This window comes from Chelon labrosus (assembly GCF_963514085.1).
Source record: "Chelon labrosus genome assembly, chromosome: 19".
NCBI lineage: Eukaryota > Metazoa > Chordata > Actinopteri > Mugiliformes > Mugilidae > Chelon > Chelon labrosus.
Window position 1 is genome coordinate 15,789,388 of NC_140352.1, and position 14,863 is coordinate 15,804,250.

Consider the following 14,863-nt stretch of genomic DNA (forward strand, 5'->3'; position numbering starts at 1 on the left):
CAAAAAAAAAAAGATATGCGTAAGGAAACAGACGGGTTGTGCAACGGTGAAAACAGCATTTAAGAGCAGCTCAAGGTGAAACCTCTACTGTTTGAAAGAGAGTGTCAATGTTATGTTGTTGTAAGGAGATGGGGGAATTTCATAATTATTCTGGTTGTATGTCGGATTGTAGAAACAAATGTCCAAACAAATGGACCAATTCAATTAATTTGTCACAATTTATGCTTTGATTATAACATTCTTTATGTACGATTATGACAGGCAAAGAGGGTGATGGACTTAGCTTGACACAGCTACACAAAAGGGACTGGACTATCATCATCCATCACAACACTGCGCAGTCCAAGGAGCTGGAAAGCAGTCAGCGTAGCGAGCTTTGTAATCAGAATGTTGGTAGAAAATTATATCGTCTTTCTATGGAAAAGGAACTCCAATGCTGCGTTCACACACTTCATTTTAGTGGGAGCCAGCCATACGAAGCCATCAAGCCTGACTTTGCTCACTATGTGATGGAAATTCAAGGATTCAAGGATTCAAGGATTCTTTATTGTCATTACGACACATGTTGGTACATGGGAAGGAACGAAAGCCGGTACTGAGGGTGATGGAGGTGGAGGAGACGTCGTGGATCCTCACAGACTGCGGCCTGTCGGTTAGGAAGTCCTGGACCCAGTTGCAAAGGGTGGAGCTCAGTCCAATGATGATTTATCAAATTTCAGCAGGCTTTGACTGTGTTTCCACACTCCAATGATGTGGTGACTCGTCAACCAACCATATGCCTATATAGCTTGAAGCCTGTCAAATTACCTATCTTGCCATCTTCTGGATCAAATTCAGAAATCTGTTAATCTCCAAATAAATTACAGCAGGTGCAAATGTAGAGCAAAAGAGCACTTGATAGACTCTGGCTGTTTGATATTTTCATTGTTGTGCAAGTTCACACTAAACAGGAACTAGTTCACACAGATAAAAGTGAAATAGTTCCAGCCATGCCAGACTGAGCGAAAGTCACGTCTACACTCACAGGTGGAAGAATGATGCGCTCAAGTTCACAGTTCACAAAAATATGAACGCGTTCATGCACAGCAGTGGATATTTTAGTAGGTACTAGAGGGTTGTAAATTAAAACTCATGGACAAAGCTATTAAAGGGCTTCCAGGCAAATATTTACTGTGGGCCTCCAGTGACCCCGCACATATCTGCCTAAGTTCCTATAAAGTCCAACAATAAAACATGTTTGTGGTATTTAGATATTGAAGTCAAAAAGGTCTTCAAACTGAAGTCTGACAAGGGGCCCATCCACAATATTTCAGGACTAGCTCTGGTGCATATTAGTGCTTCAGTGGTGAAAATAGCTTAGCATTTATAACCAATCTAATGGATGAACCTGTGGCTTTTAGGGGTCTTCGGGGTGTTGGGTTCCTTGATGGTTGTCCATATTGCCTAATTGGTAATCTATCTTTGTGATGGCTCCACCAAAATAGAGACTTCATAAGACATCATGAAATAACCAGAGGTGTTTTTCTAAGTAAAGAGTTGGGAAACTTTTAATACATGGCATGACCCAGTTTGCTTAAAAAATGCTTCCAATGTAAGCTTTGGCACTCACAAACAACTTTTTTCCACTGTTAACTTCTTACAAATGAATCACTGGCAATACTTTTTTGAGGCTTAAGTGCAAGAGCAACAACTCCCAATGTGCTCTTTCAAAGAACTGAGAAATTTCGTCCTGCTTGCATAGTCACATCTTCGCAGCTTTCTTCCAAAAATATAAGAAATTTCCTTAATTGTTTTGACGGTAAACCTGAAGGGTTAAGGCCACAAATCTCTCAGAGCTACAGTGTACACCTTCACTGTGCTGGCTTTTGACCTCAAACATTGTGAACAAATCCCTCACTGTCGACCGACATTGTTTACATTCCCTTCTAGTGCCAAAATCTCATTTCAGATTGTGTAAAGGTTACTGAAGTGGAAAAAAAAAAGAAAGCACATTTGTATCTTTTACAGTAATTTGCTAATGGAGCAAACTGAATTGAAAAGTTCTCAGCAAGGGTGTTAGCGCTGATGTGGTACACAAAAGAAATATAACCCCCAAATATAACATAAGTGGAGACGGCCAGCTGGGCAGAGAGCTGCTGTTAACATTTCAAGCCTGAATGAGCCAAATATTGACTGTGTCTGACTAGCAGGAGGCAGAGGCAAATATATTTTATTGCTATTGGATGAAACAGGAAGGAGAAAGGTCAGGTCCCACTCTCCCTCTCACACTCATATTGTACAGTACACACACAATTCCTCCTCTCTCCATTTCTTCCTTTGTGTGCATCATCAGACGAAGACCACTCAGATCAATGGTAATCCCTCCCCTCGTCTAAAGGTTTACAGTATCCTGTGAGGTTTACATCACTTCATTACGCTGAGATTAATGCGCCGAGCCCTCACTCAGCAGCTCCGACTCCCAACTACATGTGAACCTGCCAATTACTCACGCAGCCTTGAAAGATCTTGGCGGCCTGTGGGTGGATTAAGGGAAAAGTGAGGGAAGAACACAGATTTCTGAGCAGCGATCAAACTTCAAAGGACTCGCTGTCAACGCTGAGCGTCAGAGTTCACAAGTACGTGGGAGTGGGACACGTGTATAGGTTGGTCTACATGTGATATCTTTTGACAGGCAGTAAGATTTACAGACTTGGTACATCTATAAATTTGACACTGTGTACAGTCACCTAAATTCAAAGACTGGCTGTTGAGGGATACAGACTGTCCTGGTCCTGGGCTTATATATATAAAAGAGCTTCTATAGAAACCCGTTATCTCTCTGCTGAATGCTTATTTTTAAGTGTGAAAAAGATGCAAGCTTCACAGCTTCAAAATGTTAATCCAAGACATGCGAAGAAAATAAAATTCTATCTTAGCAGTTACAGACAGTCTTTGGGGTACTGGAAGTCTCCAGATAATGGCACATTTTCATTTGCATATTACTACAGCTGAACTCAGTGGGCCTCTTCTAAATAGATAAGGAAAATGTGTCAGTGTCAACATATCTGAAAACGCTCCAGAAAATTTACATTTCTCATACAAGTCGATTGCCAAAACTTTTACCGTGAATAAAGACCATCTATGACTTTGGTTCCTACCACCACGCTTGTAGATTTGGGTGGACTTATGGTGCGTTCACACTAGCAGTGACAGAGAGACTTGGTATAACACGTTTTAATGGAAGATGGGGATGTGAAGCGATTAGCTACATATGTATACGACGTAGCTATGGGGCACACGACATGACAACTGTGCTGGTTTCAACTTTCTTTGTTGAGCACTTGAGTGACACTCCAATGGCGACACTCCAATGATGCCAGGCTTGTAGTGGGCTTGTAGCCCCTGGCTTGTAGTGAGAAAGCACCATCAAATGGAGTGGCAGTGCTGTTGAGGGCATCTTCTTCTCAAATAGAGATCAGTGAGATAAAGAAGAAGAGGCTCCACTCATACATTAGCAAAATGTTTATATTCTGCTATTTTGACTTTTAGGAATATCTGAGGTAGGAAATATACAAGTCTGGTATGTCCACTAGCAACTAATGGGTGATAAGTGAATTGCATTATGTGTGGACGAAGCTTTAGCATTGGAGGACACATCGTCCAGGAGTCACCAGGGTACAATACGTATGCTGCTTTTATCTTTAAGAACAAAATAGCTGCATTAGCCATGTTAGCAGCTCTGTAGTGCCTAGCAGGTTACCACTTTACTCTACTGTGTTAGCACGCTAGCTCTGCTGATTGCCACTAAACACTAAGCACAGCAGAGGAGGATGGAAATATCCTTAGTTCACATACTACTTGCACAACATACTCTCTCATACTTTCTATGTGAATATTCATTTATTCACACACTTACCACGTTCATACTTGGTTGTATTTTATATTTTGTCATATATTTCAAACATGTAAGACCTGTTTTTAACATTAACTTTTTGGATTTGGCATGTGTTTTTTTTGTATTCTGCTGCTGTAACACAACAGTCTATTGACCTAATAATGGTGCAGAAGAAGGTTTCAGAGTGATCACAATTCAGTCATAATTATTTCAGTCTGAAACAACTGTGTGTCTGACACTATTACCATCCTTGGAGCTGCACCGCTAGCATGGCTAAAAGTGTTCCTGCCTGCAGCTGAGTTTGTGAAGCAGAGAGCGGTTAATTAAGACACCCTTGAAAACAAATCCCCAGAATTGTTGAGAATATTTATCTGTTAACAGGGATCACTTGACTTGAGGCCCTATGTAAAGTATTCAAGATGCAAAGCAACAGTACTGCACCCAAACACAAAATGAGACATATAATTCTCTGACAACTTTGTAGACATATACTTTTATACTTTTGCAGATAACTGAAATTGAAATTATGGGCTATTATTAAAATAGCAGCATTTGCAGAGGTCATGGTAAGTCATATACTTGTGTTGTTTTGGAGCTCCGTTTCTTGGGACACTGCTTTTACTTCATGCAGTTATGAAAACAGCAGTTAATCAAGCCTGACTGTGTGTGTGTGTGTGTGTGCGCTTGTGGGTGTGTGTGTGTGCGCGCTTGTGGGTGCGTGTGTGTGCACGCTTGTGGGTGTGTGGGTGTGTGCCTGTGGGTTTTTGGGCGTTAGTTTGGGGAAGCTGCGGTCAGATTTGGGTAGGCTCGTTTGATGGGGAAAAACACACAGAGTGATATTAAGAGAAAGCGATTAGTCCAGAATGAGAGGGAACTGAGACGGTCTCAGCGCTGCAGGTAAACAGCATCTCACATTTTATATTTCTCACTCCGTCAAAGGATGCAAACAAGTCAAAGTTAATTTTCAGATTTTGGGATATGTTATTTGAGATTTTCAATTGTTTGAGTAGTACTTAAAGTTAGCAACTATTTCCAGATGTTCGGTTATTAAGGATGTATGTTCGCTCACATGTGCAGAACAGTAGCTTAAATAAAATGACTACTTTATAGCTTTATAGTTGGATATATTATAGTTGTGTAGTACTAAAAATCAGGGAACTGAGGGGTTTGTGGCTACTGAAAGAACACTACTAAATCCGTGTTCTGACATTACACTTTCGTAATGAAAAAAGGCAAAAAAGTAGCCTAGCATTAAACTAATAATCTACATAAATGTCATAACTAAATATCTAAACCAGTACTTTAAAACTGGTTTTCATTTGACCCGGTCAGCAAAGATTGACACAATTTCTGAGTGTTGACATAGCAGCAAGAATCTGTATTGTGAAAAGGTTTGTTGTGAAACTTTATCTGAGAAGTCAAGATTGGCCTCCACCCTTCCTCTTTTCAAATTTTGAACACCCTGAAACTGCCTTCTTTCACTCACCATGGTTCTCTTCACAGGGTTATTCACACGCTGAGGGCTCACTGCACCAAGCGACATGAATAAACGCTCTACTGCTATGAATGGCACTGCCCGCTCCAGTGGTAGCTATGCTAGGTGTGGCCAGATGAGCAAAACAGTGTCAGATGCTAATCATGTGAGCCTCAGAGCACAGAACAAAGACAGCAAGGAGAGACAAGGACAGGGATCTGGGCCCAGGGTTCGCCCTTTGTCAACAGTCTCGCCCTCTAATGTGACCCCATACTCTCATCAGCGGAGGTGGTCAGTCGACTACTGTAAATGTGGGTCCCCCCCTGTCATTATGGTTGTGAAGAACAAGAAGGAACCACAACCTCCTCAGCGTGACGCATCCCTCCTACGACCCCACACAGGATCCCATTCCTCTTTCAAACGCTACTCCTGCCCGCCCATCGGGACCTTTACCTCACCAAGTCAGTCCTCATCTTCCTCCTCATCCACAACCTCGTCCTGCTCCTCGCCCCCTCCCGTCAAGACATCTGTCATCACCGGCCCCGACCCTCTTGGGTGGAAGTTGCGTCCCAAGTCCAGTGGCACCTCTGCTCGTGCTCGCAACAGGCTGTCTCTGCAGGTTCCCATCCCAGTCATTCCTGCACCCAGCACTCCAAGCCCAGACCCTACGCCTAAAACTAAACCTGCCCTCATGCCTAAACCTTTACGCCGCCACCACTCTGAATCCTCAGCCTTCCTCATATCTCTAAGGAACCCCTTGCCCGCGGTGACACTCCAAGAGCTTTGCGCTGTGAACCTCCGCCCAGTCACCCTTTCAGATGGGTCTGATGATGTCTTCAGTGAGGGGACTCGAGAGGAGAAGAGCTCGCCCTCACAGCCATGCAAAATACCGCCACCTGTTCCGGAAAAAACGGCCATGGCGAGACAAATAGCGCAACTGATTGCCCATTCACGTAAACGCTGTAAGCCTGTTCCAGCTAAAAGCAACGAAGAAGAAAACATTTACACCACCATGAGAAAGGTAACACCGAAATATTCACAAGAGACTGTGGGCCATAACAGCACACACGCTACTAAAACTGGTAAGTAGGCATGACAATCTTATATAAGCAATTTCAGTGTACTTCTCTGTTCGTGTTAAAGGAAATTTTATGGCTTTTAGGACGTAAACTCAACTCACATATTTTGTTGGTGCCCTCTAGTGGCATAATAACTAATAATGTACGTATAAATACACAGAGTAGCCGACAGTGTTGTCAGGCAACGCTAAACAAATATCTCAGTTATGATTCTAAAACTCCTGTATCCTTTTTTTCATATTTTTTTATTTGAATACAATATGGTGGTTGGCCCTTCTTTTCTTTCATTATTACATCAGCAACATTTAAACATGTATTACCTTGCAAGTAGTGAAATAAGGGAAAAAGATCCTGTAAAACCAATAATTTTATAAATAGTCTTAGTCTAATGTCGGATCAAGTGGCAACAATCGTACACAGTTGTGTCAGGTTGTAACACAGTCTGGGGTTTTGACTAAAAAGGCAAGCCAACACTGGGATAAACCTAATCACATCTTCAGAGGTCATTTCTTAGATGTTAGGGGGAGCTACTAGAGCTGTCTTTCCATGACAAATAAATTTAACCTAACAGTCAATTTAACAGTCAATGCATGTTTCTGAAAGGGACTTTAGGAGCAGTTTGCAATGTCCTTCATCCTGATTAGCTTTTGATAGATTTTCTTTAGGATGAGTCTGGAGAAGAGATGATGCAAGTCAATGGTAACAATATTTACTATTTTTCAGCTGGGCTGAATCGTAATATCGGCTGTGACAGGAAGAGGTCCACCCCACACTTCCCTGGACGAGAGACCAGAGAGAAGAGAAGTGAAGAGTGCCCTAATCACAGATACCATTTACTACCAGGCTGTGTGAAGTAGATGGACCGTGTGCAGTATGTCCCTGGAGATGGGACGCCATGCTCTGCCTGGTTCAGTTGAGGTATTCTCCTCAAAGGGTGGAGATTTGTACAGATTAAAACTTTTCTAGCTCACACACTAAAGCAAATGAGTGTTTTTGCTTCAGTAAGTTTTTTATGCTTACTAGACATATCTGCATCGTCCACTCAGTCCCAACTTAATTGTTCAGGTCTGTTTCAAGTAAATGTAGCTTTAAGGGGATGAGTGGTATTATGTAGAAAAACAATCAAACCTGTAAATGTTGCGATTCCTGCTGGTTACTACTATCACAAATAACTGAGCATATATCTATATATCTTTACAGTATAATAAGATTGATATACTTTGTGGTAAATGCAGCAGGCAAAGAGCACTGCTATGATCAGTTGACAGGAAATGAGTTTTAAATAGCAAGAATGTGGAAGTCACACACCATGTCCATCATTTGTATTTCTTTTTTGTTTCATCAACAAGACTGGTTGAACTAATTCTTACTCTTTCCTGTCTGTGTCTACTGTACTGTACTGTACTAAATAAAGGCAAAAAGCCTTAAAAATATCTTGGGAAAATGCTTAGGAGTCCGGCTTTGTTGATTAATAGTTCACTGAATGACAAGCACAATAACCAAGGTTTCCTAGGGCCATGTTTCCTTAAGTATTAATCATTCTTATTCTAACAATACTTTAGTAATACTTATTAATAAATTTTTATATCAATAATTGTATAATACTTTTCCAATCAATTTCATAGTTAGCTAATTGATGCTAGTCACTACGCTATGAATGGTAGTTGCTAGGCTAGGCATCATAGCTGTTAGTCTATTGATGCCAGTCAATCGGCTAGGTCTGCATGCGACTTGCAAAGTTAACTGCATATCTTGTGGATGGTCAAGTTAGGTATGCAAATTACTTCCCTTGCCTAAGGAATATGCCTGCTTGTCTTGTGGTATAAAGAAGAGATCCTGCAATAACTCAGTTTCCACCACTGGTTTCTCAAGCTCCATCAGCAGCTATATCAGTTGCTGACTTCAACATAGGCATAGACGTCTCCCACCCATCATAGTCGAATTTTTGGTACGTCACATCTAAAAATAAAGCAGGATGTCTTCTGTTGGCCACTTCTGACATGTCAAAGAGATTAGCTCCATTCTGATCCAGTTCCTTTATCAACTTATCTAATTGTACACATAGACTGTGTCTGCTGTCAAGCACAGGGCATCTTCTCATATGTCATTCTGAAATATTTGGATATCTGCAGAACTATTTCAGCAAAACAAAGATGAGAAAAATTGTTAGTTACACTAAAGTAAGAGAAAGGTAAAACGATGCAGACAGAGATGTTCGGAAGGACTTTAATTAAGCTGTGTGAATCTGGGTTTGGTCCACTGAGATGAGCAGCTGGGTGTCGAGCGGAGAGAGATCTGCAGTGTAGGCTGGAAGCCACGCTGCAGGCTGGTGAGCTGTGTGATTGCTGATCGCCACACACACTCATGGAGACAGGCAGTGACTGCACATGCTGCGCTGCTGCGTCTCAAATTTCCTCCTCACTTGAGACTTTACATATGCAAATCTAGAAATTAATCGGAGCAATGCCGCGTAGTTGCATAACTTGCAGTTGGTTGTTTTAAGACTAAATTTATCCCTGAAGAAGTGAAGAGCGGCCAAGAGGAATTATTCCACAAAAATATTCACCTCTTCCTTAAGGTTTAAAGCTAGACAAAATAAACTACATAAAAGCGCAAAAATACACTTCACACCTATTTCTCTTCAAGCTTGAAGACTGCAAACTGAGCACTGCTTGAGAAATCAAGTCTTTCTGCCAGAAAGGGATGGCAGCTCTGAACTCACTGCAGTGAGACAAACCCAAGGAGAAAACATACTATAGGTGTTATCTTTGCTTTGTACTGTTCAAAAACACATAAGGTTTGATAACACCTATACTTTGTTGTCCTTGGTCCACATTTGAATCAAAAACTTCCCTTCGGGAAATCAAATACAACTCCCTTAGAGCATTCTAGACCTTTGTCTGGGATTAATTTTGGAATGATAAATGCAACACACATACACGCAGACTGAATCGAATAGTTTTACATAATTTCGTGCTCTTAGGACACAATGTATGGCCTGCACAGACAGACGTGGCCAGGCGACAGCAGTTGTGACAGGTAGGGCAAATTTGAGGAGTGGCTGTGACAACACTACTGCTTATCTGATGCACGTTAAAAATGGGAATGAGACTTCATTTGCCGCTTGCACACACAAGGTTATCAGTGGCAGTCTCTGGTCGATGTGCTCATCAGCATGCTAGTTTGAGAAGTTCCTTGACGTCCTGTTGGCTTCCTGTGTCTTTTACTGGTGGGGCTTTTCTAGACTTGAAGACCTTTTTTGACACTTTCTGCATTTTTAAACTTTAACTAGACACAAAAAAAAAGACATTTAATGGTCCAATGTTCACAAATGATGCCATAGTGAACATCTCAGCCACACTGACACCTTCAGATGCCACCACAATGCTTCAGCCACTCTTTATGCAATGATTGCATGCTTGTGGAAAGCTCTTTGGGCCAGTGTGTGCACAACACTGTAGACTGATTGAGGCCATTACTTCGAAATCACCTCCAACTCTGTTGCTATTCTTGGGGCTTGGTTCTGGCATGTTGTACATCACTGATGTGTAGCAGACTTTTACAGCTCTTGTGAGTTTGTTTTGTGGCAGCCGTTACTGAGACACATGGCTATTTTTTATTTCCAGGGCCATTTAAGATGGCCTGACAAAAACTAGTGTATCATGGTGAATAACCACCCATAACTTATGGTCAAAGTGGCATTTGGTAACATGTTGAAGATAAACTTTCTTCAAGTTCAAGCAATCTGGTGTCTTTCTCAGGAATGCCCGATGTCGCATTTATGTCAGTCATATATTGGCCAGATGCGGCTGATTCACACTAATTATTATTAAACATTATCATTTTATGACCTTGTACAGAAACAAAATTTGCCCAAATGCTGATGCATGGATATTGTTGTTGACCATTAATATTTATAGTAACTGACAGGAACTAGTGACTTAGTGGTTTTAATGTACCTTTGTTGGCACCTTTCTGAATGTGAAGCTGAGTAACACTTTGGGTTGTAATGAGATGCTCAAAACACGCTTTGATGGGAATGAACCTCAGATATAAGTTTGCAGTCAAACTGAGAGATTAATAGCTGAAACTTGAAGGGTAACAAGGAACAAACGTCCCAGGAGTTTAAATGAGATGGCTGGACGGGCTTTGAGGAGGAACAAGAAGAGAAAGATGAAAGGGCAGATAGGAAGAGATCTTTTCATCCCGCAGAGTGAAGAGAACAGCGGAAGCAGAACAGACTGACACTTATTAGCTCGCTGCTCTGTGAGAGTGTTTAGGACAGCTTGTTATGCGAGTGTGGCACGTGTATCGGTCTGCTCTGTTTGTGTGAAAGTGTACATGCTGGTGTTTGTTTGATTTCGCGGTGTGGGAGGTGGTACCACAGCAATGATAGAGAAATCCTGAAAGAAACCAGGTTAGCAGCCATGAATACGTTAACAACTGCAAATTAAGTACTAGATTACATTATTGCTTATAAATGGAAGACATAAAATCTAAATCAAATAAAGAATACTATGCTTTGTTCTGTGTATTCTCGTTGTTTTGTTGTGTAAAAAGACAAAACATATGTTTCAAGAGCAACTATAACTTTTTGTTAAATTTTTTGTTGTGAAAATTTGACAATTAAAAAGAATGTGTTTTTCTGCCTTTTACCGTATACAGTGCTAAAGTCACCCACTGATATAATTCCACTTGATAAGTGAAATTCCTACCAGCTGGTCAAACATACTGGCTCCAGCCTGATTTTATAACTGCACTCTGCGGGGTAAAATAACAACTGCACTTCAGATTCTGCTTGCTTTCCACAGGGTTACTGCTGAACCGAGCACTTCCTGATTTCCCAAACTACTGTTTTGCATGAGTTAATACTAATGGAATGTCCGTGCGTTAACAACATGTTTAAAACATTGACTGCATTAAAACTAATTCCTTAATTTGTTTATCTGTTGTTGTTTTTTTGTAAATAGCCCGGTGAATATTTCTCTGTGACAAATGCTAATTACATTTTAGTTTAATATTATCATACAGTATGCATCATTTAGATGGAACTACAATTTTAAAAATGCATGGTTGGCTCTATGAAACAAGATGGGTGCTTTGCATATGCAAATATGAGTAGTGGTGTGTGTTTTCGGTGCAGCATGTGTCTATGTGAATATCACTGTGTGACTGTGAGTCAGTGTTCAGCACATGCGAGGGCATTAGTGAGGATGTGTGCAGACCTCTTCCCGATCCTTCACATAGTGCAATAAGCCAACTACAGATGGAGCCATTAAAGTTCCTGTCAAGTCCCCCTGAAAGGCTGAATAACCAATTAGTAGTCCACTTCCACAAGCCTTTCACATCTTAATTGCCCATTGCTTGTCTTTACATATTCATGGGATATGAATTGGCCTTTTCAAGCTGTTTTCTCAGTCCTGTCCGATAAGCTCTGCTCACAGTGGAAATGTATTTTTCTTCTTCTTCTTTTTTGCACACAATGAAAAAGAAATCCCTTTGTTATCATGGGATAACAGGGCAAGAAGCTAACTTGGTTTGAGGGGATGCAGGCTTGACAGAAGGGAGAAAGCATGACAAATAAACAGAGGGAGAAGCAGAGATGAAGAAAACGTGTGAGGGCTGATGGGAAGATGGGAAAAAAAATAACAAATATGCTTGTGTGTAGAAAAGACAGAGTGGGAGAGGACGAAGGACAGACATTTATTTGATTTGGTGCTATAAACAGGCAGAGAGCTGGAGAATGTGTTTGCATTGTTTATTTTTGCTTGACAAGGGAAGGACCTTGAAGAGCAAAGCATCACCACCCTCGGCTGCCAATCAACAATGTTGGTCTCCTTGCAATGGAGTTAGTTAAAACTGATACATTATGTGGGTGAATCACACGAGACTCATGCATTTTGATGTCAATACTAGAGAGACGGGGCAGGAATTATAGCAAAAACATCTTTTCAAACATTTTTTTCACAAAGCACAAATATTTAGATTTTAAATTTTATTCTTGTGACTCATTACCACACAGATTATCAGTATGTCTACATTAGATTTTTAACATTAAGATAGTTAATAGGTGAAGGTTTGGATATTTTTATTTATTTTTTTTTTTTTTAAATCCATCTTGTACATTGTACATATCCATATCCACATTGTTAACTAACATGACTTAAAATTACATCGATGGAGACAAAATACTACTAGAGCATGACATACTATATGGGCCGATGCAAGCACCAATATCTGATATCAATACATGTTTTAGTGTTTTAAGTATAGTACAGATGTGATAAGCATGAATGATTTGAATGGTATCAGGGACAGGGTTATGTTAGAGGTAAAAGCTGGGGGTTTACTGTGCACTAATTTATTAAAGTGGTTAGTGGCTGATAGCGAGTATTGGACAACATAACATGAAGACGGCAATCATATACCATATATCAGACTAATATTCCCTGCCTACATCAGCCAAATACATTGACTGGGTTCTAATAACTACACCATTGCCTCTTTTCTTATGGTTGATTGACATTTTTAAGTGTACACTGTCTATAACTAAAAGCATAGATTAATTGATGATTTACATGCAGAGAAAAACACAATTTGCATAAAACCTGGGGTGAAGTGCTGAGTAGTTATGGTGCATTAACCTTCCAGCTGGCGAGATATGTGCTACGTGTCTCTTTTCCCTTTCTCTACCACATTTGTTCAATACAAAAGTGATGTATTTCTATCATATAAATAAACAAATCAGACGGTAAATTTGTTGTTGCTCAGCCCCCTCCACATAAAAAAAAAACAAAAAAAAAAACGGTACACACATCGCCCATCGCTTTGTAGCTGACATATGCTCGCTAGTGGACGTTCCAGGCTCTGGTCGCCTAGGTAACCTTCTTGTACATTTCCTACCAATATATTTCCAAGACAGATCAGAAAAACATAAAAATATTACTAGAGGACTCAGTGTTGGAAACATATGTCAATAAACTGCATCAGTCTTTCCCAGTGGTTGTCACCTCAAAATTGTTAGTTCAACTTGGTAGCCAGCAGCTTCTCATCACCAAAGGTTTTTTTTTGTTTGTTTGTTTGTTTTGCCCTTCATCACTACAGCTCACTGAATTTCATTTACTTTCAATGGTCTCTGTTCGCCACATTGCTGCTAGTCTCTTCTTTGTGTACGCCTCAAGATGTATTGCATTTTGGTCAACAGGAAAAAAAATTGGGTAGAAAAGTGAAGGGAAAGTGAAAAGTGAAGGGATCATTCTCTCCAAGGGGACAATGGGACGACTATACATTTCATTGGTTTCCTTTAAAGAGACCAACAAAGGATAAAGATGTGGAGTGTAGATGGTGTCTGCTATAGACCGACCAAGCCTTACAGTAACCTTAACTGAATGTTTTAATGTATTGTTGCGTAAAATGAGGACTGTGGATTTTGCTGCCCAATTTTTAGTGTTCCAAGAAATTTCATGGCCATATACAGCATATTCCAACAAATTCAACATGCGAGCATTGCATTAAGACAGATTGCTGCATGACTAACTACAACATGTGACAAATGCAGCACATTACACAAAAAGTACAGACAAAGTGCTTCTGATCGTATTCTGCTCCCTATAGAGCTCCGTTTCTTTCTCTCTCCGAAACATTTAGCTGGCCTTGAGCCAGCTGACACCGGGTGTACATCAAATTGATTTTTACTTTACTGTTGAGGGAATCTTTTGAACAACAAAGCCTCCATGCTGTGAGAAGGCTTTCAGTGATTTAATGATTTAATGATTTTTTTTTTTCCTGTGGCCCCTGTGCCCAAGCGTGGTGGTCAATACCAATAAAATCAGCCACTGTGCGTGTGCTGCTGCTCGTCTGTGCGTATTCTTTCGTGTGTTCGGCGTGTGTGCATTGGTGTATGGCGACGCAGTAGCAGCTGTAAAGCCCCGATATGAGGTTGTAAAGGATTCAAGGGTTTAAAGGCATCAGGCCCCGGAAATATTACAACCATATTTACATGCATGCAATAATCTGCAGCTAAGCAACTGCCTGAGAAGCTATTATTTGGCCCGTCCCGACAGTAATGCTATTCATCAGTGGTTTGGGTACTTGCTCTGATTATTCAAGTGGCGTTGGGGGAATTGAAGTGTTACAATCATGTCTAACTACACAAATTGCCACGTGCGCACCATAATAATGTCTGAACACACAAGACGCATCAACAATTGCGGGTGACTCAATGAGAGAGACAATCACGGCCCAATCAAGACCGTTGGATATGAAGCTAAAAAAAACAAAAAAAAAACGGCAGGCAACCAGCAAAGCCCAATAATAATCGGTAACATGTCCTTGAGCAGTGAGGAACCTTGATGAAATTATAGATTGTGTAATCATAGAGGATTATGTTTAGCAGTAATGATGAAGGTTTAAAAGTTGTGTGTAGCCTTGGTGTAT

General features: G+C 40.7%; 2 protein-coding genes across 3 annotated transcripts in view; one reads left to right on the forward strand and one right to left on the reverse strand.

Moving 5' to 3' along the window:
- The window catches only part of rab26 (RAB26, member RAS oncogene family), a gene marked incomplete at its 5' end in the record, with an annotated part of 84,104 nt that overhangs the window by 9,233 nt on the left and 60,008 nt on the right, over positions 1-14,863 (reverse strand). The window lies entirely within an intron of this gene.
- Positions 4,742-7,944, forward strand: LOC311504221 (uncharacterized protein). Of its 2 annotated transcripts, XM_084567232.1 has the most exons (3): positions 4,742-4,771; positions 5,378-6,430; positions 7,151-7,944. In XM_084567232.1, the coding sequence occupies exons 2-3, from the start codon at positions 5,416-5,418 to the stop codon at positions 7,282-7,284; spliced, it is 1,149 nt and encodes a 382-aa protein (XP_084423358.1). In that variant the 5' UTR covers positions 4,742-4,771; positions 5,378-5,415; the 3' UTR covers positions 7,285-7,944. The 2 variants fall into 2 exon arrangements, with proteins under 2 accessions (XP_084423358.1, XP_084423359.1); XM_084567233.1 differs by lacking the exon at positions 4,742-4,771 and having other exon boundaries at positions 5,232-6,430.